Below are 23,999 nucleotides of genomic sequence, written 5' to 3' on the forward strand. Positions count from 1 at the left end.
TTTTAATAAATAAATTAAAACCATATAGTATCAATTAAATTTTGATTAGATTGACCAAGTTTGAATATGACAACTTTTATTCTACTTAACATGATATTTAGTTTAGATCAAGTCATGAAGTGAAAATATTTTGGCTTGTCTAAATTGGATTGAGATTTTAAATACGAGGGTTAACTTCTTCTTCTTCTTCTTCTTTTAATAGAAATTGGCTCTTGTTTTTAATTAAACTGTGAATCTTCCTTGCGAACCAAACTCAAAATCAAGCTTAAACCCACCAAAACAAGACAAAAAATAGAACAAAGATATGAATTAATAAATGTTCATTGGCTAGCCCCTTTCCTTAATTCGATGGTATCATGCAAAATCCCCATCTTACGCTGTATGCATATCCCTTGAAATGGGGACTTATTTGTGCTCTTGTCATATCACATGACCCTATGAATTTCTTTTATATACTACTAATAATAATAATAATAATAATAATAATAATAATAATAATAATAATGGTGGTGGTGGTGGTGGTGGTGTTAATACTAGTGTTCTCTAATTAATTTTTTGCAATTTCAATTAAATTTCTTTAAATACATAAATGTGTTTTTGAAATAATTGAGGAAAAAAATCTCAATTAATACATAAACTAATTTGAAAATACTTCTATCATTTAAAAAAAAAAAAACAATTTGCATACAATAATATTAAAATTATCCTTAATCCAATCAAGATATATATAGATCATAATCCTTACCCTTATGTCTAGGACGAGGAGTACAGCCCATTAATTCTTTTAAAGACTAAACAAAGGTACAAGTACTATCCAACCACCTAAATTTAATTTTTAACCTAACCTTCCTAATTTTAGGCAACAAAGGGAGGTCCCTGGCTAACCCTAAGACATCTTCAATTTTTTAATAAAAAATGAATTTCTTTTATTGTTTTATGTTTAATTTTGTTAATTTAATTAAATAAAAAAAATAAGATTTAAAGTCTAATTATTTAATCATTTAAGCTATCACACTGAAAAATACCTAATTATTAAATTTATATTATTTTCTAACAACAAATTATATATTTCAGTGCACCTCAATTTTGATTTCAGCCCATTGCTAAATGGAATTAACAGAAACAATTTTTTTTTTACCTATATTTTCACGAACATTTTGGATTTTTTAGAAGTAGAGTTTTCATTAAATTGGGTTGTTTTAAAATATTTTTAAAAAATTTAAAACTAAATCATTTAAGTTTTTAAAATCAAATCAAACTTTGATTTAGTAAATTGAGTTGCTGGTTAGCATTCTTGGTAGATTAATTACATGCCACATTAAATTTTATCTAGTTTGATTTGAAATTCAATCCGAGTAAAGAGTTGAATAGGGAAATTATCAGATTAGTTTATCAGATCGTGTTAATACAATAACTTTTATTTCTAAGTACGTTACCCATATATAAAATTTAAATTTGAAACTTAGATGAGAATTATCAACTTAAACAATTGACTAGTCATTAACAAAAAACTATTAATAGCAAGCAGGATTTCTTGAATTTTTTTTTTGGACAATAATAACATCTTTATGACGGTTAGTATAATTATGATGATAATCATTGAAAAATCTTTTGGAGGATGCTAATTGTAGTGAATTCTTATACATAAAATTCGTAACTCTGCACAGTATATTCATTGGAGGCCAAAGCCATGCATGAGATGAGAACCTATCAAAGAAGAAGAAGGTGGTTTTTACACTTTGACTCAAGAAGCGAAAGAGTTAAAAAGAAGAGGTTTGACAAAAGCTATAGAGTGCAGTAAACAAGGCATGAAAAACATCATATAGCATTAACTTCCTCATTTATTGTCTTCACCTACACCTGCCTGTATTGAGAAGATGCAGTTTTATGGACATTTATTACTCTCTCTCTCTCTCTCTCGCCTCAAACCACAATGCTCCTGTAACCATCATCAACAAACTCATCCCACCTCAAGGTTTTTTTTTCTTTCTTTCTTGAAGCAGTGTTGGCATTCTTCAGGAGCCCACATGCATAAGAGAGAAGCCCTTTTTACTAAAAATGAGGTGGGGTTGAAGATATACTTGAAAGAAGCTGAGGTTTGGCTCTAAATGTGATCTAATGCAAGTTTCTGGATCCAAAACTTGCAGAAGAATTCTATCTTTCAGTTAAAGGGTAAGTTCTTTTTTTAAAGCAGGGAGGTATAGAGATAAAAACCTGGACAAGTTCTTGGATTTTCAGCTTAAGGTGTTGTGTTTGTAGAGGTTCTTGTGTTAAGATAGCCAGTTCTTTTATTCTGGATATTGGTTTTTTTTTGGTTGACCATCAGTAGCTTCAAGTATATTTGTGTTGTTCATCACATTTTCTTCTCCATTGTTGCTTATGCTTGAGGGTAGTGTGTTGTGGTCTTTGGGTGCAAAAACAGGAGTATGGCTTGGTGTTTAGGTGTTGCTCTTAATGGATTTTTGCATTTCTTTGCTGGTTTATGTTGTGGAACAATGATAGACATCAGAATTTTACATCTTGGTTTAAGAGGCTAGCTAACATGCAAGTCCTCCTCAATGAAGTCCCTGTCTACATGTAGTGTTGGTGGTTAACCATAAAAAAAACATCAGGTTGGTGGCATTTCATATCTATGTATCTTGGGGTTTGGCTGGTGTGATGGGGAATTGGAACCATTCTGTTAGAGATTTCCTTATTAGGGTCTTGATGACTAGCAAACGGAATTGTGGATTTGTGGTTCAATTTGTTGTTCTATCAGATTTATGGTGGCTAGTCTCAGGTTTAGGCTCCATGTCTTCCATTGCCATTTCTTATGGTGAGAAAGGTCCTGCCTTTTGTGGCATAAAATCAGATGGGTCTCATCTTGTGAATTGTTATGGATCAAATTCAGCTATAATCCATGAAACTCCAGCTTATTTTCCTTTCATTGGTCTAACTGCTGGAGATGGCTTTGTTTGTGGGCTTCTGTTGGAATCTAACCGACCGTATTGTTGGGGAAGTAGTGGCTATCTTCGACCAGGTGTGCCTCAGCCTATGATGGAAGAGGCTGAGTATGTTGAAATCAGTGCTGGTGATTACCATTTATGTGGTTTGAGAAAGCCTTTAACAGGCAGGCGTAGAAACCTTTCTCTTGTTGACTGTTGGGGTTACAACATGACAAGGAACCATGTGTTTGATGGGCAGATTCAATCAATCTCAGCTGGTTCTGACTTTAATTGTGGATTGTTTTCCGAGAACAGGACTGTTTTCTGCTGGGGTGATCAGGCTAGTAGCCGTGTAATCAGCTTGATTCCTCAAGAAATGAGATTTCAAAAGATTGCAGCTGGTGGATATCATGTTTGTGGGATTCTAGAGGGGGTGGATTCAAGAGCCTTCTGTTGGGGAAGGAGCTTGGACCTTCAAGAAGAGATTTCTGTGATATCAGCAGCATATTTGAATCAAGGAAATGTTGATTTGCCTCCGAGTGATCCTCTGCTGTCTGTCGTAGGAGGAAAGTTCCATGCTTGTGGAATCAAGAGTTCCGACCGCGAGGTGATTTGTTGGGGCTATATTGTAAAGCCAAGCACTCCGACTCCTGCTGGCATTAAGGTCTACGAAATAGCTGCTGGAAACTACTTCACTTGTGGAATTCTTGCCGAGAAATCTCTCCAACCTGTTTGCTGGGGTCTTGGGTTCCCTAGCTCTCTTCCCCTAGCTGTTTCACCTGGACTCTGCAAAACTACTCCTTGCCCTCCCGGTTCCTTTGAATTTGTTGGTGCCAGCACACCGTGCACATCTCCAGGCTCCCGTGCTTGCTTGTCTTGCAGTAATGGTTGTCCTGCTGAAATGTACCAGAAAACCAAATGCAATTCGAAATCAGATCGTCAGTGTGATTATAATTGTTCCAGTTGTTATTCATCAGAATGCTTCTCAAACTGTTCTTCTTTGTATTCCAATAATGCTAAAGAAAAGAACAGGTTTTGGTCATTGCAATTGCCAGTCATTATTGCGGAGATTGGCTTTGCTATGTTCTTGGTGGTGATTGTGACAACAACTGCTATTTTGTATGTTCGCTATAGGTTGAGGAACTGTCAATGCTCGGCAAAACAATCAAAGACCAAGAAAAACAGTGGTAGCGGTTCTTCAGTTTCTAAAGATAACGGAAGAATCCGCCCCTACATGGATGAGATCAAGTTAAGGAGGGCACAGATGTTCACTTATGAGGAACTTGAGAAGGCCACCAGCGGATTCAAGGAAGAATCCCTAGTGGGAAAAGGAAGTTTCTCATGTGTTTATAAGGGGGTTTTAAGGAATGGGACACTTGTTGCAGTGAAGAAGGCAATAGTGTGTTCAGATAAGCAGAAAAACTCGAAAGAATTCCACACCGAGCTTGATCTGCTATCAAGACTAAACCATGCTCATTTGCTCAACTTGCTTGGCTATTGTGAAGAAGGTGGAGAAAGGCTTCTGGTTTACGAATTCATGGCTCATGGATCCTTGCACCAGCATCTTCATGGAAAGAACCCTGCCTTGAAAGAGCAATTGAATTGGGTTCGAAGGGTTACCATTGCAGTACAAGCAGCTAGGGGAATTGAGTACTTGCATGGTTACGCTTGCCCACCCGTAATTCATCGAGACATCAAATCTTCAAACATTCTCATTGATGAAGAACACAACGCCAGAGTGTCTGATTTTGGCCTTTCTTTGTTAGGGCCAGCTAATAGTAGCTCGCCGTTGGCTGAGCTACCTGCAGGAACTCTTGGCTACCTTGATCCTGAGTACTATAGGCTTCACTACCTCACAACCAAATCCGACGTTTATAGCTTTGGCGTGTTACTCCTGGAAATCCTCAGTGGCCGAAAGGCCATAGATATGCAATACGAAGAAGGAAATATAGTCGAATGGGCAGTTCCCCTGATCAAAGCAGGAGATATATCAGCCATATTGGACCCAGTTTTGAAGCCTCCCTCCGATCCTGAAGCTTTGAAAAGGATTGCAAATGTGGCTTGCAAGTGTGTCAGAATGAGGGGGAAGGAAAGGCCATCCATGGATAAAGTAACAACAGCTTTGGAACGTGCCCTTGCACAACTGATGGGCAGTCCAAGTCATGACCAACCAATATTGCCAACCGAAGTTGTTCTTGGAAGCAGTAGATTGCACAAGAAATCCTCTCAAAGATCTTCAAACCGATCAGCGGTCTCAGAAACTGATGTTGTAGAAGGAGAAGACCAAAGGATCGAGTTCCGAGCGCCGTCGTGGATAACTTTTCCTAGTGTTACTTCCTCCCAAGGGAGAAAGTCTTCAGCCTCCGATGCAGATGTCGATGGTAAAACCTCAACAAGAAATTTAGGCTATGTTGCAAACGCCGGGGATGGGTTGAGGAGTTTGGAGGAAGAGATTGGACCTGCTTCACCTCAAGAAAGATTGTTCTTGCAGCATAACTTCTGAAATGAGTGCCTGAAGCATTTTGATTTCCTGGTTGTGGTTTGTTGGGTTTGCATTTGGTTTCTTGTAGAATAAATTTTTTATATATAAAAAAAGGGTAATTTTCTGGAACACCAAGTGATTCTACCTCTACCATCAGCATGACAATCACTTTGTTATCTTGTAACTTTCAGCTGGCAATTTATGTATTCAATTCTTACAATCAGATGGTTCTTCATTCCGACACTTTCAGAAGGTACATGTTTTTGCTTATGCTCTATCCACATGCTGGCTTGCAGCTTGGAGTGTATTTAGTATTGCGGTAGCTGTTATGGTTATGGTTTGAAAAAAAAATTATTTTATAAAAAGTACTTTTAGTTGAGGTTGATTTGAAAAAATAGGTGTTTGGTTAAAACTGTGGTTGAAATTGAGGTTGAAACAAAATTAATTTAATGTGTTTGGTCAAAAATACTTATAAAATTAAGATTATAAAATAATTTTAAAAAATATATATTAATATTGATGATTTTTAATTTAAATATTGTGGATTTAACTATTGTTATTACATCATAAAATAAATCATACTTTATATAAAATATTTTTTTATTATTCCATGAAACCATCTACAATTCCATTACGTACGAAATACATCTGACAAGAACTACAGTTTCCATAATTTTTTTAGCGTATAATAAAATTAGATAAAATATTATCAGGTATAAAATTCTCTCTAAACTAGTTTTTTAAAAAAAAATGTTAAAAAAAAATACAATTCACGTAATGCAAGTGAATTGCATTATTCACTATTTTTTAAGTGAATAGTGCAAGAGAACAGTGTATCAATGTACACTATTTATGTTAATTGCACTATTGAACAGTGCAAGAAAATCAATGAATCCTCACTTTTCTTTATTCAACGCAAATAAAAAGAGGAATCCATAAACAATATATTATTTTTTTTTCATTACCAAACGGCTGCAAATTGCATTGTAATTAAAACATAGCCGCAACTGCATAAGCAAATGTGCTCTCATCCTTCATGAACAGTTCCCTTCCCCTCCTGGAGACTAATATGATGAAATACCAAACAAGACTCAGTCCTCCTGTTTTACAAGAGCATCCCTTAGCTTAATCCCTGTTAGTCAACTTCAGCAAGGTTGAGAGTGGCTTCATTTTGAAATATCAAAGCAAGTGCTGCCTTTTGACCCATGCATTCATGCAGTTTGATGCCTAGATAGCTCGACATGCAGTCAAACATAGATAACAGGAAATACAGTTACAACTAAATGGGTTATGAAAATCATACATGAACAAAACTCTCACGGTCTGAATTGGTATCATAAACGTGTGTATCTATAAAAATAAATGTTTACATATTTTGAGGTGGTAAGAAGTGTCATAACATATTATTTAATTATTATATCTTTCATTAGTGCATGACCAAAGATTGCCCCTATAGCTCAGTGGTAGAGCGTCAGTCTTGTAAACTGAAGGTCCGTAGTTCGATCCTGCGTGGGGGCATTTTATTTAGCTGTCGTTTTGCGTACTTTTACATCGTAGTGCACGACTATCCCGTAGAGGCGTAGACGTTCATATGTGGGGTTTTCAATTTTCATTATATCTATATTTCATTTATTATTTAACAATAAAGACTTTAAATATTCATACTTTATTTATTATACATGTAATTCAATATCATGAGATACACATAAAATACATTCAATATCATTATAAAAAACATCATATTATATCGGATTAGCCAGCCAAACTTAACTTCAATTTTTATATATTAAACAGAAATAAAGATCTCAATAACTGTTGAATGACAAAAAAAAATCGTAACAAGCCCCATAACTGCTTGTAATAAAAAACAAGGTAAGCATAATCTATGGTGACAAACTAAATGTGCTACTGTGAAAAAAATATGATAGAACAAGTAATTGGTGAAATTGTTTTCCAAAAAATAAAAATATATATGTTAGATGCTTGAACCTTCTTCAAAGATTTTTTTGTTGGTATTGATCATTTAGAGCATTCCAAAAACTTATTTGATGCAATATTATTCTATGATCTTTTATCTTTATTTTTTTTTTAAATTTGACATAGGTTACCGGCTATATTTTGATTTGAATCTCCACCTTTTCCTTTCTTTGACTCTTTTTTTTTTTTTTTTCATTGGCTTTAAATAAAAAAGTATGAAATATATAATTTTAAGGTACAATTAAATCTATGAAACATTAGTTTATACTTTACTTTTAGCATCAACTTTATGGGTGTTGTCTTTTCAGTTTATTAGTAACAAAGTATTGTTGGGTTTGGTTTGACCATGAGACCCAACATTATTGATTGGGGCTCGCAATTAGACTCAAAATTATTGGGTCCGGCTTACCCAACATTAATACTTTTTTAATATTTTTGTATTATTTTGATGTGATGACAAACTCAAGACTATTAAATCTGGTTCGGTCATAAACCTAATAACATTGAGTCTAGCAACGAAGCCAGGTAGAAGACAATTAAAATTATGTTTTATATTTTTACATATATTTAAAATAAAATTATTATTAATTTATTGTCAAACACTGATGAATACACTAGTTAATGTTAACATGTGTAATCTTGCAACAGACCTAGCTATTCCTAGTCATCCTTCTATTGTGATTCATGTTGTTGTTGTTGTCGCATTCATGTTTATGTTTGAAAATGAGGTATATTTTTAAAATTAATTTTTAATTAAAATATATTAAAATAATATTTTTTTATATATTAACACATCAAAATTATTAAAAATTATTTAAAAACATTGATTTAATATTTTTTTAAAAAATAAAAATAATTTAAAAAACAAAATCAACCGAGATACCAAGCACACGAGGACCAACATCAACCGCCCGAAACATCCTTGTCTGCAACTCCAATGATGCCCTCCGTCTCATGGTGAAGTTTCATTACTGCACAAGTTTGGCTTTATCATAGTTTTGAAACCTGGTCTGGTGGGTCTATTTGGGATCTGGCCATCCTAGATCCCAGCTGACTCAGGGTTGGAACCGGGCTGGGTTGAAGAAAAAATAACAGAAAAAAAAAACCAGGTGTGACCCGGCGATCCGGTCGCAAATCTGTTAACTTTTATTTATTTTTGTTTTTTTATTAAAACAAAATTGTTTTGATTTTTTTAAAAAAACATTGACCTGACTAACTCAATCAAGACCCAATAACCCAATTAAAAACAAAAAACCGGACCTTAAACCGAGCCAGCCACCGAACGGGCGGGTTTTGTTGTTATAAATATTAAATAAGGATCTTTTGTCCAGAGATCGTCTACGTGTCACACCGCTAGGGAGATTCGATGGGCATCTTGTATATTAGGCCTTCATAGTTTCTTGATTTTTCTCCTTTCCTTCGCCCCACAAAAAATAATAATAATAATAATAATAATAAATCATTGACTTGAGCTACCTGATTTATCCCGTGTGCCAGATTATAGCTATAATAAAAAATAATATCATTAATCTTTTACTCATAGTTATAAATTTAATTTCATCAATTCTAAATTAACCTGAAGATTAATCTAGTCCTTCAACAACTTAAGCACTAGCACAAGCTAAATTTCTTTTTTGAATTAGATTTTTTTATTTAATAAAAATATAGTTTGGGTATTTTTATTAAAAAAATCATAATGATATTTGTTTTATTAAAAAAAAATATATATTATCTTTGTTCCCTACCTTCTTGTGAACTTGCTCAGCCTACAACCCTGATTTTGGGTTGAGCAGAGCTCGATCTTTAACAAAATAATCAAGGCTCGGAAGGCCCAAATTAAAAAACCTGGGCCTACTTCCCTGATTCGGGGCTCTCTTTTTTATTTTTCCAATTGATTTCTCACTCTCGTAAAAGATTAACTCCCTTTCAAAATTTTCTCACCTTCATTAGTTCTGTTTCAATTTGATCGTTCGATCCAGGTATGGCCATTCCAAATTTAGGGTTTTTGTTTGTTTTCTGAGAAAGTCGCTGAAAGCGAAGAAAAATTTCAACTTTTTTACTGTTATTTTAAAAATAATTTTATGTAATTTAATGTACTGCTGATAGTTATGAACTCATTGATAGCTTAAAGCTATGAAATTCCAAATCACTTTGATAAAATTTGTGTTGATAACTGTGAAGTTTTGAACAAGGGAATTTGTTTATGAATTCAGTTGATTTGATTCTATGTTGTATTTAAAATTCCAAATAGCAAATACATGGTGGGTGGATTCTGGTCGTATAGTTTTGAGGCTGTGTAGAAGGGATTTGCTAATATCTTTTTGGATATGGTTTTTTTTCATTTGCTAGTAATGAGTTGTGGTTACTATGTTGTTGATATGCTGTACTGTTCTCTTCATATTTTTCTCATGTGGGTTTGGGAGGTGCATAAGTGATTCGCTTTAAAATGAGGTGTTACAGTCACTTCAGCCTTAGCATTCCACATTATTCATTCTGTTGATACAACGTTGGTGGGTTGTTTTTGTGTTGATTCCCAATAGCAAAATTCATGGTGGGTGGGTTTTGGTCAAGATAGGTTCTACTATTTTCCTTCTAGATATGGTTACTATGCTGTTGATACGCCGTACTATTCTTTCGTTCTTGTGTGGTTATATCTATGAATATAGCACGTGTCTCGATTTCTTGGAGAGTACAGCAATGAAACTGAATTTTATGTTGGACTGATAAATCAAGTTGTAGGTTTGGATAATGGGAAGATAGTCTCCAGTTATGTGGCTATGGTTTGGGTCTATTTTTGTTGATGATGTGAATAATAAACTGTATGGAATGACATTTAGAGCAATCAAGGAGGATAGGAGCATGTGGCAACATCATTATATCAGTCTTTCAAAACTTTGGAAGCTTTATTGTGGAAAAAGTTCATCTGATTTTTAATTTCTGATATTTATGTATTATTTGATTTATGAATTTGATGTTATTGGTATGACTTTAGTTGTAAAGGCTAATTATGATGGAATGTGTTTTTGGACTGAAAAACTGGGAATGTCTAACTTGTTTAGGTTTTGGATGTATTGTTATAGGTTGAGTGTACCATCCTATATGGATTCTACTTCCACAGCTGTAGCAGACTATGCTGCGTTTCTGGAGAAGGTGAAACGTACTGTTTACGTTGACAACCTTTCTCCACAAGTGACTGAATCTGTCATAAGAACAGCTCTAGGTCAGTTTGGGACTGTGAAGAATGTGCAGTTTATCCCGAACTACACAGGACCCAAAAATATCCCATGCTGTGCCTTAGTGGAAATGGAGTGTCTTAGACAAGCCGAAGCTGTTGTTTCAGAGATCACCCAGTTCCCCTTCATGATGTCTGGGATGCCTCGGCCTGCTAGAGCATTTCGTGCAGAAGTGGAGATGTTTGATGATCGCCCAATCAAGCCTGGTAGAAGGATACAGTGCCGTTGGGTGGACAGAAAAGACCCTGATTTTGAAGTGGCAAGTAAAATTAAGCGTCTTGTCAGAAAGCATGCTGCTGAAGATTTATTTTTGCTCCAGGTAAGTTCATGTGACAGCATCCATTGAATTTCAGTTTACTTGCTTGATGCTTGCATGTTTTTCGTGTAGAGTAGATTTTTATTATGTTTTGGCTGTTTATGTTCTTTTAAATTGCGATTCTCATTTGCAGCAACAGCTGGCCCAAGAAGAGAAGCTTGCAAAGCAGCAAGAGGAAACCCTCAAAGCAAATTATAAGAAATTCAGCATAATAGATAATGTCGTGTCTGACGGAACTGCTCCTGGTTTGGCAAAGTTTTACAACATGAAGGCTTTCGATTCTTGATTAGTTCTGAATCAGTAGAGATCCTACAAAACATAAGACATACATTAGTCTAATTAGCTCGGTGCGGACCACATGAAGATAAGATTTTTGTATACCAGGATGCATTACCTGCTTTGTAATCCTGCTCGGGTCCATCTTTTAGACATCAGAAGTGTAAATCCAATTAGCTTGGTCATTCTGGATTAATGTAGTTAAATATTTGAGGAAGGGTAACTGATACAGATGGAGCTTTATGAACTTCATCTTTTAACTGTGCTTTTGCGTTTCATATGTAGTAAGATCATCATCCACTTATCAAAACTGCTTGGTCGGGATCATGAGGTTAAGTTCTTCTCTATAGTTGCTATTTTTTCCTTTAAGACTGCTCTTAAGTGGTATTTGTTGCTCTTAACTGAAATTGCTTTCTATCCCTCTTTTTGGCTGTTACAAGTTGAGTGAGAGCCCTTGTTTGGGCTGTGGGGACAATTTGTAAGAGACCTTAAGGAAAGTTACTGGGAATGGATTAATCATGCCCCTGGAAAGCAGTGGCATGATCATTTTCTAACTAATCAGGGATTGGCTCCTCCTTAATGTGATCTCAAATGTTAGTTTTCAGCAATGCATTCACAAATTGAAATGAGTAAATGAAATCCATCAACTGAAGCCAAACTTTTCTCTGTTCTGCAATTTCTGAAGGAAAGTTTAGTCAAATATTTCCCGATGCCTTCACCATGTGTTAGCACAACGTGCTTGTTGAAGGCGAAGGCCGGAATGGCACTTTGATTTTTGTTTTTGTTTTCTTGTCCTTTGTTTTATGGTCGCAAACATAGTTTCCCATCTTTACTTGTGAATAGGAGAGGGGAGATGGGGGGATCTAGCCTCACCCGCATCTACCCAATCAAAATCCACCTCTGTATTGCACTTGATGACATCTTCTTTCTTCACAAATTCCTCATCTCTCACCACAAATCCAACCCACACTCCATCAAAGCCATCACATCCCTCCTTGCTACTTTCATCACCTTGACGATTCCACAGCTTTCAGACCCTTTTCTTTCTATCTCCAATGGCTACCAGCTCTTTACGGTCCCTCAAGTTCCATCCATCCCTCCTCGAGTTCCATCCCTCAGACACCACCCCTCCCTCCTCACTCTTCCTCAAGCCTACCACCTCCATCGCCATCGACACCGACACTTCTCTCTCCCTCTCTATCTCCTCCCCAACAACCACCACCGCTTACTCCATCTCCCCCACGACCTCTACTACTCCCTCCACTTCCAAAACCGACTCCCTTGACCTACTCCAGCAACATCTCTCGAACCAAAACTTCCGCGAGGCCGATGAAGAAACCCGCCGACTTCTCATTGTTCTAGCTGGTGAAGCAGCACAAACGCGTGGCTATGTCTTCTTCTCCGAGGTCCAGTTTATCTCAGAGGAAGACCTTAAAGTCATCGACGAACTATGGAAAAATCACAGCAACAACAAGTTTGGATACAGTGTTCAGAAAAGAATATGGCAACTGAAAGCTAACAAAGACTTCACCAAGTTCTTCATCAAAGTTGGGTGGATGAAGAAGCTTGACACCGAGGTTGAGCAATACAACTACAGGGCTTTTCCTAACGAGTTCATTTGGGATCTTAATGAAGGTACTCCTGAAGGTCACTTGCCTTTGACAAATGCACTCAGAGGGACACAGTTGCTCAAAAACATCCTTAATCATCCTGCTTTTGAGGTAGATATTGAAGAAGGGGAGGGAGATAAAGTTGAAGGTACTGAAAATGGTGGGCTAAAGGGATTAAGGGATAGCTCAAAGCTTCCATTAAGCAAGAGAGTATTGAAGACAGATTACAGCTTTTGACTAAGAAATTCGAAGCAAATGATCAGTAAACAACAGAGATGGGATTTGGATTTTTTTTTCTTCTATGTACATGTAAAGAAAGTTGTTGACTGATTGCATCTTTTTTATTTAAATATATTTCCATGCTTCTGTCTATGTAGAGGGCAAATATTAAATATATAATTGAGAATATGCCCTGTTGTTTTTACATTTGGTGCAGCAAGGAGCCTGCCCTTTTTGAGGGTGTTTGGAAGTGTGGTAGCTGTTGCTTTTCAAATAGCTTTTCGTGCCGAAAAGCATGCCAATAATGTTTTTTTATTTTTTAAAAATTATTTTTGATATCAGCACATCAAAACGATCCAGAAAGTACAAACCGAACTCAATTTTAGCAAAAAAAAAAAAGTTTGAATTTTTTCAAAAACAGGTCACACCTCAATCCCAAACGACCTCTTTGTATCTTTGCCTGTCTTTTTCCTATGAAATCATATATCCTCAAGTGGGAAGGAGGTTTTGTGACCTTTTATATGTTGCCATTGATGAGTACCAAGAAATTGCTTATTTACTTGTGATCAAGTACTTGAGCCCCACTCCATCAAAAAAAAATAAAAAATAAAAAAATTAATTTTATTTTTAACATAGTTGTATTTACTTTTTAAAATATTTTTTATTTGGAAATATATCAAAATAATATTTTTTATTTTAAAAAAATTATTTTTAGACACCAACATATCAAAATAATTTAAAAATATAAAAAAAATATTAATTTGAAGTAAAGAAAAAAGATATAAAAAATTTAAATTTTGTTAAAAGTGCTTTTGAGAGTTTTAAAATTCAGTTAGAAAAATAAAATGAAAGAAAGAATTGAAAAAATTATGCATTTTTTAGTTGCAACAAAGTTTTTTTAATATCATAAAATATATATCTATTCAGTATAATCTAATATAACTTGTGAATTTTTTTAAACAGAAATAAAAGATTCTCATGCAGGTGCAAACTAGCTATTTAAAAATAATGGCTGAAATAAATACCTGGAGTCGGGTCATTGGCTGGGCCGAACCTCGTAACTATATTTAATACCCGCTGAGAAACAATTTTGTCAGGATATAGGGCCGGTAATAAAGCCCATTAATACTTTTATATTATCATGAATTAGCCCAAACCCAAACCCGCTTCTAAACTACCCAAGTCCAACAACCTCAGCACCTTCCTCTTTTCCAATCTCTGTCTGAAAATAAAAATAAAATAAAAAAGCAAAAATGGCAGGAAATCAGCAACATCTCCTTCGGCTAGTCCTGTCCTGCCGGAAAATAACAGCACAGGTAACAAATCCGACGACTTCCACAATAATCGCCATGGCTTCCTCCGCTGAGCAAGAATCCTTCCTCTCTCACTACCGCAACTCCACTCTCTCTCGCTTCCCTCGCCAATCCTGGGACTCAAAAGCGGCGTCGCGCGTCGGGGAGAAATTAGGTCTTAGATTAAAGGGAATTGGTGTTAGTAACATCTATATTGATTTAAACGAAGAGTTGTCAAGGCCGATTCATTATAGAAAGCGTGTGTTACCGTTGTTTGATTCGGTGAAACGCGTTGGCATTGTAGTTGATGGAGCTGAGAAGCTGGGAGAGATCGGTCATGTTTGATGGACGGTCAGGATTTGATTGGCGAGCATGCATTTTTTGATAAGGAGAGGTTCCTTTCTTCTACTTCTCCTCCTCTCTCTCTCTCTCTCTCTCTCTCTCTCTTCTCTCTCTCTCTTTTCCTCTTTAATTTGAATCGATTTGATTTAAGAATTGTAGATTATGATGGAATAATTATCACATGAGAATGCTTTTTTTTTTTTTTTTTTTTTTACAATTTTATTACTATTTTGTCTATATTTTTTTTACCCAATTATTAATATGTAAAGCTATACAAACAAATGAATTATCCACCTTTAGATTAAAAGTTACTCAAATTGTTAAGCTTGTCATTTAATTTGCAATTGTTTTTTAGCATGATCTAAACCAGTAACATTATATATTAGTTCGGTATTAATCCCGAATTTATCATTTCATGACCATAGATAAAAAAAAACATTATGTGTGTTTTGGAGAATAGATGTTAAGACAAGGGTATGCTTAGTGTCGATTGGTATCCGGGGTCGAGGGCAATTAGGAGTGTTTAATTGGGTTGTTTTGATATGGGTAAGAAAATAGGTAGGCTTTGGATTTATCTGAATAATGTAAGTGTAGTTTTGGTTGTTAGATTACTAGCAACATTTGTATTTTGGTGATGCTTGAATTGTTTGCATGTTTGAAATCATTCCCATGGTAAATGCTGGATTGCCATTTTTCTATGATACAATTTTGATCACGATTGGGGTTTTGGGATCCTGAGCTTGTTTGGTGGGCATGGAGGAGTGGGTTGGTGTTATGTAAATTGAGTAATGCTAGGTGTGTAGACATGATATATTTTGGAAGTAAACTTCAAGTCTTGTTGACCTTTTCATTACTTTCCAAGCTCATGATTCTGTAGTTGCCATATTGTCTTTGATTATCATCATTGGGGAACTCCTCTATTGAGCTGAAATTAAACCTTAATGGCGTTGTTTTGCTTACTACTTTTGCATTTTGAGTGTTAAAATTTATCTTAGTAACATTCCTCGATGATCCTTTGCCAGAAGATTTGAGTCTGTTGCCAGGTGATACTACTAACGTTTCTTGTCTCTACTTGGATCCTTTATTAGTTATGCTTTGCCATCCTTATAACAGATGAAAAGGTGCATGGGTTGCTGAAATAAATGGGAAAAGGACTAGAGGAGAGCAAGGAGCAAGGAGCAAGGAGCAAGGAGCAAGGATTATAGAAATTAGTGTAAAGAAAGATGTGGACTTGGAGAAAAAATAAGAATACCATTGCTTCATTTGTTACACTCTTATTATTTCTCTTACTTTGAGAAAAGATTATCTTATATTACTAACAAGCTAAGTATAGATGGAATGGACATCATCTTCGTGGTATGATTTTCATGGCTCTCAATCTCCCCACCCACATTTGAATACTCTTATGTGTATCAGCATACCCTAGAAACCCAAATTCTCTACTCATAATCATGCTACAGACATGTTTACTTTTCAAATTCTCTACTCATAACCTGAAATTCAAAACCACATTAAGTGCTTTGAAACAAGTGATATCCTCCATCTTAGTCTATAACAGCTCATACTTCTCAACAATCTCATCCCACAGTTTGCCTTTACCCTTCATCATCCCCAGCCAATCAAACTTCTCATCATTCTCTTCATAGGCCACAAATCCAACATCAAAGACCTCACACAAGACTTTCCATAAACTCTTCCCCGTAAAAACATCACCATTTGTGCAATTGAAGGCTTGATTCTTAGCTCCATCAGTCACCGCTGCCCATATTTGTTGCTCAGCTAGCACCCTTGCATCAGACATGTCACAGAAGTGCTCCCATGTGTATTTGTTCCCAGGGTATCGAAATGGTAACCCTTGGTATTGACAGATAGTGGCATAGACAGATAGAGTTAGCAATATGATGCCCACTCTTCTTGAAGAAGCACCTATTATGATCAACCAGCGATGAACTGGGTGTGTAATAGAAGGAAAATCTGATGCAACCAAGTCTTCTAAGGCACAATAGAAATTGGGGTGGGGGAGTCTATCTAGGTCCTCTTTGAAAGGTGGCACCTGGTGGACAAGTTTGCCTTCAAGTGAAGGATCCAATATCAGACCCAAGTATTGTTCGGTGCATGTTTGCAAAGTAATATGTTTGAGTCGTGAAAGAGTAGCTGATTTGAGTGCATTAAGCACATTGGCTAGCATGGTGGAGTTCATGGAGATGTTTACAGTTTTGTCAGGTTAAGCTACGACTTGTAGCACAGTAAACTAGTTTTTCCTAAAACGAGATTATATGATTTGCCTAGTGGTATGCTCATAGTCATAACATTAAAAAGATAAGTTAGATCTATAAATAACTTAATTTCTCCTCCTAACAACTCTCTCTTGCATGCTTTATGCTTACAACTACTCTCTCTTGCATATTTTGTTTTGCTTAGAAAATAAAAATGAATCCGATATGTGTCCTGGGATTCTTTTTAGATTGGGTAATGAGCAAATTGGGCTCCATCTGAATTTGAACCAACCCTTAACATTAGCTTAAATATTGGGTCAAATTCGTTAAATTTAGTCTTTTTTCTTTTTCTTAGAATAGTTAAACATAGTCAAATATGTGCTATAATGTGCCTTTTACTTTCCATGTGGTGGACATCTAAACCAGGTCAACAACTTGAGCTATAAAATATTTCTCGTTATTACTGCAGTTCTTAGGCTATAGAATTAGATTGGGTTTGAGGCCTAATTGTGTTATGATTTATGCATATACAGAGTTGTCACACTCAGCCTAGATATTATTGGAAAAAATGGGTTAAGTTAATCTGTGAGTTATTGGGTTAAGTTAATCTGTGATTTATGTCTATTATTTTTAATTAAAATGACATTGTTTCATTTTCTTTTAAAAAGAAAATTACTCTAAACATCCTAAACAAACAACTACACTTTACATGGTAGGTCACCACCAACTTTAAAAATTTATAACACCAACGAATACTTATTTTCAGCTGAGTTTATTCTGTTTATTATTCTGGGAAGAATTAAGTTGTTCATCTGGTAAAATAGAGCGCCACTTATAATTCTGTTTTACAATTTTCTTGTTTCCATATCATTAATGGGCAGGAGGTGTTCTGTAGTAAGTTGGCATGGTTTCAGGTAAGAATGCTGCTTTAATTCCTTCTGCCTTAAGTACAGGGAAGATGATGCCTAAGGCAACCTAAAGATGACACAAAATAAAATTATAAACTCTCTCTCTCTGTCTCTTATTTATTTTTTATTTTTTTTGGACTAGACCTTATAAGAAAAAAGGTATGCGCAAAGAAAGATAATTTTAATGCTATTTTGTTTTTTTCTTTCTAATGTAGCGATCTCTTTAATATATAAGATAGAAAAATTAGAATCCTAAACTGAATAGAAAAACAACATAAAATTTAAAATTAAACTAGAAATCAAAAGAAAATAACGAAATTGACTAGGATAGCGCGCATTTCATGAAAAACCATTGCATCATTAGTTACACACTTTTGTATTATTTTTCTTACATTGAGAAGAAACAAGCTAAGCATTGATTGGAGGGGAAATAATCTTCACGGTATGATCTTCATGTCCCTCAGTCTCCCCACCCACATTGGAATACTCTTTAGCGTATCAGCAAACCCTAGAAACCCAGATTCTCTACTCTTATTCATGCTACAGACATGTTGAAACCCAAAATGCAAAACCACATTAAGTGCTTCTAAACAAGTAATATCTTCCATCTTAGTCTCAAACAGCCCGAATTTCTCAACAATCTCAGCCCACACTTTGCCTTTACCCTTCATCATCCCCAGCCAATCAAACTTCTCATCATTCTCTTCAAAGGCCACAAACTCGACATCAAAGACCTCACACAAGACTCCCCATAAACTCTTCCACGTACAAACATCACCATTTGTGCAATTGAAGGCTTGGTTCTTAGCTCCCTCAGTCACCGCTGCCCATATTTGTTGCTCAGCTAGCACCCTTGCATCAGACATGTCGCAGAAGTGCTCCCATGTGTATTTTGTTCCCAGGGTATCGAAATGGTAACCCCTGGTATCGACAAATAGTAGCATAAATAGATAGAGTAAGCAGTGCGTTATTCGTGCTTCGTGAAGATGCACCTATTATTATTGATGAGCGATGAACTGAGTGTGTAATTGAAGGCAAATAGGAGGCAACCAAGTCTTCCAAGGCATGATAGAAATTGGGGTAGGGAAGTCTGCCTAGGTCCTCCTTGAAAGGTGGCTCCTGATGGACAAGCTCGCCTCTAAGTGAAGGGTCAAATATTGGACCCATGTAGTGTTTGGTTCCGGTTAGCAATGTGACATGTCTGAGCCTTGAAGGGGCAGTGGATTTGAGTGCATTAAGCACGTTGGCTAGCATGGTGGAGTTCACGGAGATGTTTACTTCTTCATTTCCATGGTGTTGCATGGAAACCCAGAAGACGTGGGTGATCTCATGGGCCACAGGTGAGAGTTTGTTTGCTGTATCGGCACAGTCTAAGGCATCAAGAGATATGAAACCGTCGACCAAGAAAGCGGGAAACCATCTCGGCAAGGGACGCCTCGCTATGCCATACACCTTCCACGGCCTGCCTGGAGTTGTTGGCTTCTTTAGAGCCTCCGCCAAGCTAAATCCGGCCAAGCCAGTTATACCCACAATCAGGGCAACTGATGCATCTGAAGAGTTTTCTTTCTCCATAAAGAATGCCCAATTATGTTTCTTTTTGGCCCTTGCACTGAGATATCATTAAAGATAAGAAATCCTCCCCATCTTGTTTGTTTGTTTGTTTTGTAATTTCTGACCATACATCCTCAGAAATTGACCATACATCCTTGGAATAAACAACGGGAATTCTGTGGCTATGGAATGCTATGCTGTCTACAACAAGAATGGTTAAAGCTTTTTTCTAGATATACTGAGCATGCTCTTGAAAGTATCCTGTTTGTTTACAAAGTATGATAAAAGATTGTTTTAAAAAACATTTTTTTTTATTTTAAAACATATTAAAAATATAAAAAAAATAATTAAAAACTTAAAAAAAACTCAAAAATATTTTAGCATACAACGCCAAAATATAATGATTGATCTCTTCACAACGTGGATATGATGAAATGCAGCCAAACCCACTTGAAATGAATTGCCTGAAATCGAGATTGAATTGTAAAAATGCCCTATAATGATTTAATCCAACAACATATAAACCAAATCAAAATGTAACAACAGCCCCGTAAATTAAATTTGATGGGGATAGTCTTCTCTTTCATGCTCAATTTTCTATTTTTTTCATTTTTCTTTTTTCATTAAAAAAAAAACAAAACGGTACTATCTTTTGAATCTCAAGCTCTTTAAGTTTTTTATATACTCAAAGATATATTATGTAATACTAGGGTAGTGCTTTTAAAATTTTATTTTTATTTAATTATATGACAATTAAAATAGATATTATGATTAAAATTCTGGAGAAAAAAATTTATTTTTTATCTAAAATTATCTTTTCTCACTCATGTAATTTGTTTTTTTTTTTTTTGACAATAACATGCTCTTCTTTTTGCTAGCAACATGATTTATTGAGTAAAAAATGAATTGAATTAAAGAGGAAATAATATATTTTTTAATGAAAAATCATCTTTCCTTATCTGTGTATTTCTTTCCCTTTTTGTTTTTTACAAAAACATGTTTTTTTTTTTAATTAGAATCATTGTTTTTTAAAAAAAAAAAATATTATGATTGTAGCAGCAAGTTTCAATAAAAAATAAAAAAAAACCATGAATTAATAATTTCATGTGTATCTATGAATAAATATAAAATAATAAATATGAGAAAATATATAAAAAAAGTTTACAATAAGAAAATAACAAGATAGATATTATATTTTTATTGAATATTAATGAGAAATTTTTAAAAAAACTTCTTATTTTAATACATAATTAATCATAAAATAATTGTTAATATTGTCATAAAGCTATAATCTTCTGAAATTCCATGACATAATTAGATGATTTATTAACTATTATTATTTTAATAAATTTATTTTTTAAGAGAATTTTTATTTTAAATTCAATAAAAAAATAAAATAAAAATTTAAAGGCTATTTAAGAAAAGAAAGGCACACTTGAGTATGGGAGGAAAGGTTTGCGCGCTTGGCGTCACAGGAAACCCGAGGCATGCATGAGATCGGAAGGGCACATCCATGTGCCCTGGTAAACACTGGTATATCAGTGCTAAAAAAGGTAATTTTTGTTAAGAGAAATGATAATTAAAAAGAAAAATTTGCTATATATGGGGATGGAAAGTGGAAACCTTTAGAAATTTAACTTAAATTTCATACGAAATAAAATAATAAAAATTAATGAAATATTAATCCAATAATAAATCATGTAAATTCTAGATAAAGTAATTATCTCAATAATTTTTTTATAAATTGGGGAGGAAAACAATGATACAATAGTATTAATAAAGTATAATTCTAAGAAAAATAATGCATGACTTTACATGCAAAAAACATTGATTTTTGATATAAGCTAGCCTTATATACAATTACGTTATTTTGACCTAAATGGTAGCTATGGATGAGAGTTATTAATGAATTAGTTTACAAATCATGATGATATATAAATAAATAAAATAATATATAAAAATTTGAATTTTTAACATAAAATTATGATCTAATAGATATCTAGTTTATAATATCAATCATATCTATTGTTAGATTTACAAGTTAATTAGAAAAATTGAAAAATGAATGAAAATGAACATTTGAGCAAATGAGAAAGGTAAAAGATTAAGCAGTGGCCAAGAACATTGTAATAAACAAAATGATTGCATTTAAATGTGCTAAAGGCTTCTCCTGGAAGCTATATATCTTCTTCAATCAAACCAGAAAAAGGATATTAGAGTATTAATTAAGAAGAGAGAGAGAGAGAGAGCTTCTTGCCTTTATTTTTCTCAAAACCTAACAAAATAAATGAGTTTAGGAAGATGATGTGAGCTTGAAGAACCGAGGGAAAGCTTGATGGGTTTAGCTTGAGGGAATGAGTTTAGGAAGAAAAATTATAAGATAGAAAAATTAGAATCCTAAACCGAATAGAAAAACAACATAAAATTTATAATTTAACTAGAAATCAATAGAGAAAAAAATAGCATTTAATGAAAAACATTGCATCATTAGTTACACTCTTGTATTATTTTTCTTAATTTGAGAAGAAACAAGCTAAGCATGGATTGGAGTGGACATCATCTTCATGGTATGATTTTCATGTCCCTCAGTCTCCCCACCCACATTGGAATACTCTTTAGTGTATCAGCAAACCCTAGAAACCCAGATTCTCTACTCTTGTTCATGCTACAGACTTGTCGAAACCCAAAATGCAAAACCACGTTAAGTGCTTCAAAACAAGTAATATCTTCCATCTTAGTCTCAAACAACCCGTATTTCTCAACAATCTCATCCCACACTTTGCCTTTACCCTTCATCATCGCTAAGCAATCAAACTTGTCAAAAAACCATCTTAACCCAAAAGCTTAAGCTATTAGGTAAGGTCCCAGGATATGATTTATATTATTCTCTAACACATTCTCTCAAGCGAAAGCTTTTTGGGTTTGAAACTTGTACATACTCACATTACCTTGTACATAATTTTTATCAAATAAATAGGGATGGTGAGATTTGAACTCGTAACCGCTTGGTCATTAAGGTTCTGATACCATGTTAAAAAACCATTTCAACCTAAAAGCTTAAGCTATTAAGTGAGATCCCATAATATGATTTATATTATTTTTTAATTAAACTTCTCATCATTCTCTTCAAAGGCCACAAACTCAACATCAAAGACCTCACACAGGACTCCCCGTAAACTCTTCCAAGTAAAAACATCACCATTTGTGCAATTGAAGGCTTGATTCTTAGCTCCCTCAGTCACCGCTGCCCATATTTGTTGCTCAGCTAGCACCCTTGCATCAGACATGTCACAGAAGTGCTCCCATGTGTATTTGTTCCCAGGGTATCGAAATGGTAATCCCTGGTATCGACAAATCGTAGCATAAACAGATAGAGTAAGCAGTGTGTTATGCAGACTTCGTGAAGATGCACCTATTATTATTGATGAGCGATGAACTGAGTGTGTAATTGAAGGCAAATAGGATGCAACCAAGTCTTCCAAGGCATAATAGAAATTGGGGTAGGGAAGTCTGCCTAGGTCCTCCTTGAATGGTGGCTCCTGATGGACAAGCTCGCCTCTAAGTGAAGGGTCAAATATTGGACCCATGTAGTGTTTGGTTCCGTTTAGCAAAGTGACATGTCTGAGCCTTGAACGGGCAGCGGGTTTGAGTGCATTAAGCACGTTGGCTAGCATGGTGGAGTTCATGGAGATGTTTACTTCTTCACTTTTGCGAAGTTTTCTGGAAATCCAGAAGACATGGGTGATTTCATGGGCTACAGGAAAGAGTTTGTTTTTAGCATCTTCATGGTCTAAGGCGTCGGGAGATGGGAAACAGTCGATCAAGCAAGAGGGAAACCAACTTGGCAAGGGACGCCTTGCTACGCCATACACTTTCCACGGGCTGCCTGGAGTTGTTGGCTGCTTTAGAGCCTCTGCTAAGCTAAATCCTGCCATGCCAGTGACGCCCACAATCAAGGCAGCTAATGTATCTGGAGATTTTTCTTTCTCCATAGAGCATGCACAGAGATACAAGCTTTTTTGTTATGTTCTAGCTAGCATGCACTGAAGAACTCAAAATGAGAGAGAGCCAATTTATGCATGGACACTAATCTCTGCAGCAAGCCATTCCAAAAGAAATTGTGCTTTTAAATATTGTTGTTATAGTAAAAACAAATTCCTCCACCATAAAATGTAAGATTGTCCTTCAAATATTAAACTAATTAACCCAGATCCTCAGTGGAAAAGACAAATACTGCATTGTTGTAATGTCTGGCCTAGCTATATTCCTCTTCTAAAATGTTAAAGGCTTGAATATATCCTGTAGAAAGACAATGGTCTCTGCAGAATGCAATCTTTCATTCGTATTATTCTTCTCTGCCAAGGAGGAAATATATATATATATATATATATATATAGACATTGTTACAATTAAAATAGGCAACAATCTCCTCCTAAGAGACGGAATATATTCTTTCCTATATTAATATACAAGATTGATTTGTTTCCTATATGTAATTGGATTCCTATTATGAAACAACTACTATATTCGTAATAGACTTCTCATGCCAACACTCCCCCTCAAGTTGGGGCATAAATATCGATCATGCCCAACTTGTCAATTATTCCATGAAATGCTTTTCCTGAAACTGCTTTTGTAAGTATATTGGCTAAC

General features: G+C 35.0%; 5 protein-coding genes, 1 non-coding gene and 2 pseudogenes across 9 annotated transcripts; 5 read left to right on the top strand and 3 right to left on the bottom strand.

The window, feature by feature from the left end:
* Window positions 1–1,849: 1,849 nt before the first annotated feature.
* LOC118038551 (serine/threonine-protein kinase-like protein ACR4) lies at window positions 1,850–5,535 on the top strand. Its single transcript, XM_035044932.2, has one exon. It carries the CDS (start codon window positions 2,659–2,661, stop codon window positions 5,425–5,427), a length of 2,769 nt encoding a protein of 922 aa, XP_034900823.1. The 5' UTR covers window positions 1,850–2,658; the 3' UTR covers window positions 5,428–5,535.
* A 1,317-nt stretch (window positions 5,536–6,852) lies between these two features.
* TRNAT-UGU (transfer RNA threonine (anticodon UGU)) lies at window positions 6,853–6,924 on the top strand. Its single transcript has one exon. It is a non-coding gene; the product is annotated as a tRNA-Thr (tRNA).
* A 2,393-nt stretch (window positions 6,925–9,317) lies between these two features.
* On the top strand, window positions 9,318–11,518 carry LOC118038550 (ASI1-immunoprecipitated protein 1). Of its 2 annotated transcripts, none has more exons than XM_073405479.1 (2): window positions 9,318–10,935; window positions 11,072–11,518. In XM_073405479.1, exons 1-2 carry the CDS (start codon window positions 10,330–10,332, stop codon window positions 11,216–11,218), a joined length of 753 nt encoding a protein of 250 aa, XP_073261580.1. In that variant the 5' UTR covers window positions 9,318–10,329; the 3' UTR covers window positions 11,219–11,518. The 2 variants fall into 2 exon arrangements, with proteins under 2 accessions (XP_073261580.1, XP_073261579.1); XM_073405478.1 differs by having other exon boundaries at window positions 9,341–10,935; window positions 11,066–11,518.
* A 514-nt stretch (window positions 11,519–12,032) lies between these two features.
* LOC118038549 (tetrapyrrole-binding protein, chloroplastic) lies at window positions 12,033–13,242 on the top strand. The gene has a single exon (XM_035044929.2). It carries the CDS (start codon window positions 12,264–12,266, stop codon window positions 13,053–13,055), a length of 792 nt encoding a protein of 263 aa, XP_034900820.1. The 5' UTR covers window positions 12,033–12,263; the 3' UTR covers window positions 13,056–13,242.
* Window positions 13,243–14,204: 962 nt separating this feature from the next.
* On the top strand, window positions 14,205–16,030 carry LOC118038548 (uncharacterized). 3 transcript variants are annotated; one of them, XM_035044928.2, is made up of 2 exons: window positions 14,205–14,723; window positions 15,760–16,030. In XM_035044928.2, the coding sequence occupies exon 1, from the start codon at window positions 14,291–14,293 to the stop codon at window positions 14,672–14,674; it is 384 nt and encodes a 127-aa protein (XP_034900819.1). In that variant the 5' UTR covers window positions 14,205–14,290; the 3' UTR covers window positions 14,675–14,723; window positions 15,760–16,030. The 3 variants fall into 3 exon arrangements, with proteins under 3 accessions (XP_034900819.1, XP_073261609.1, XP_034900818.1); XM_073405508.1 differs by having other exon boundaries at window positions 15,785–16,030; XM_035044927.2 differs by having other exon boundaries at window positions 14,206–14,723; window positions 15,793–16,030.
* On the bottom strand, window positions 16,017–16,878 carry LOC118038594 ((S)-8-oxocitronellyl enol synthase CYC1-like; annotated as a pseudogene).
* Window positions 16,879–18,105: 1,227 nt separating this feature from the next.
* On the bottom strand, window positions 18,106–19,485 carry LOC118038547 ((S)-8-oxocitronellyl enol synthase CYC2-like; annotated as a pseudogene).
* Window positions 19,486–21,755: 2,270 nt separating this feature from the next.
* On the bottom strand, window positions 21,756–23,508 carry LOC118038546 (3-oxo-Delta(4,5)-steroid 5-beta-reductase). The gene is made up of 2 exons (XM_035044925.2): window positions 22,458–23,508; window positions 21,756–22,176 (listed from the first exon to the last, which is right to left on the bottom strand). Exons 1-2 carry the CDS (start codon window positions 23,336–23,338, stop codon window positions 21,909–21,911), a joined length of 1,149 nt encoding a protein of 382 aa, XP_034900816.1. The 5' UTR covers window positions 23,339–23,508; the 3' UTR covers window positions 21,756–21,908.
* Window positions 23,509–23,999: the final 491 nt, after the last annotated feature.

The sequence above is a fragment of the Populus alba genome, chromosome 17 (genome assembly GCF_005239225.2).
Source record: "Populus alba chromosome 17, ASM523922v2, whole genome shotgun sequence".
Classification (NCBI taxonomy): Eukaryota; Viridiplantae; Streptophyta; class Magnoliopsida; order Malpighiales; family Salicaceae; genus Populus; species Populus alba.

What these genes read in the sequence shown, in the direction of transcription:
- LOC118038551 (XM_035044932.2), top strand. Translation starts at nt 2,659, where the DNA reads ATGGGGAATTGGAACCATTCTGTTAGAGATTTCCTTATTAGGGTCTTG.
- LOC118038550 (XM_073405478.1), top strand. Translation starts at nt 10,330, where the DNA reads ATGTATTATTTGATTTATGAATTTGATGTTATTGGTATGACTTTAGTT. An exon ending in AAGATTTATTTTTGCTCCAG is followed by an intron (nt 10,936 to 11,065) that starts GTAAGTTCATGT and finishes TCTCATTTGCAG; the next exon opens with CAACAGCTGGCCCAAGAAGA.
- LOC118038549 (XM_035044929.2), top strand. Translation starts at nt 12,264, where the DNA reads ATGGCTACCAGCTCTTTACGGTCCCTCAAGTTCCATCCATCCCTCCTC.
- LOC118038548 (XM_035044928.2), top strand. Translation starts at nt 14,291, where the DNA reads ATGGCAGGAAATCAGCAACATCTCCTTCGGCTAGTCCTGTCCTGCCGG.
- LOC118038546 (XM_035044925.2), bottom strand. Translation starts at nt 23,338, where the DNA reads ATGGAGAAAGAAAAATCTCCAGATACATTAGCTGCCTTGATTGTGGGC. An exon ending in TTTGAAGAGAATGATGAGAA is followed by an intron (nt 22,177 to 22,457) that starts GTTTAATTAAAA and finishes TTTTGGGTTAAG; the next exon opens with ATGGTTTTTTGACAAGTTTG.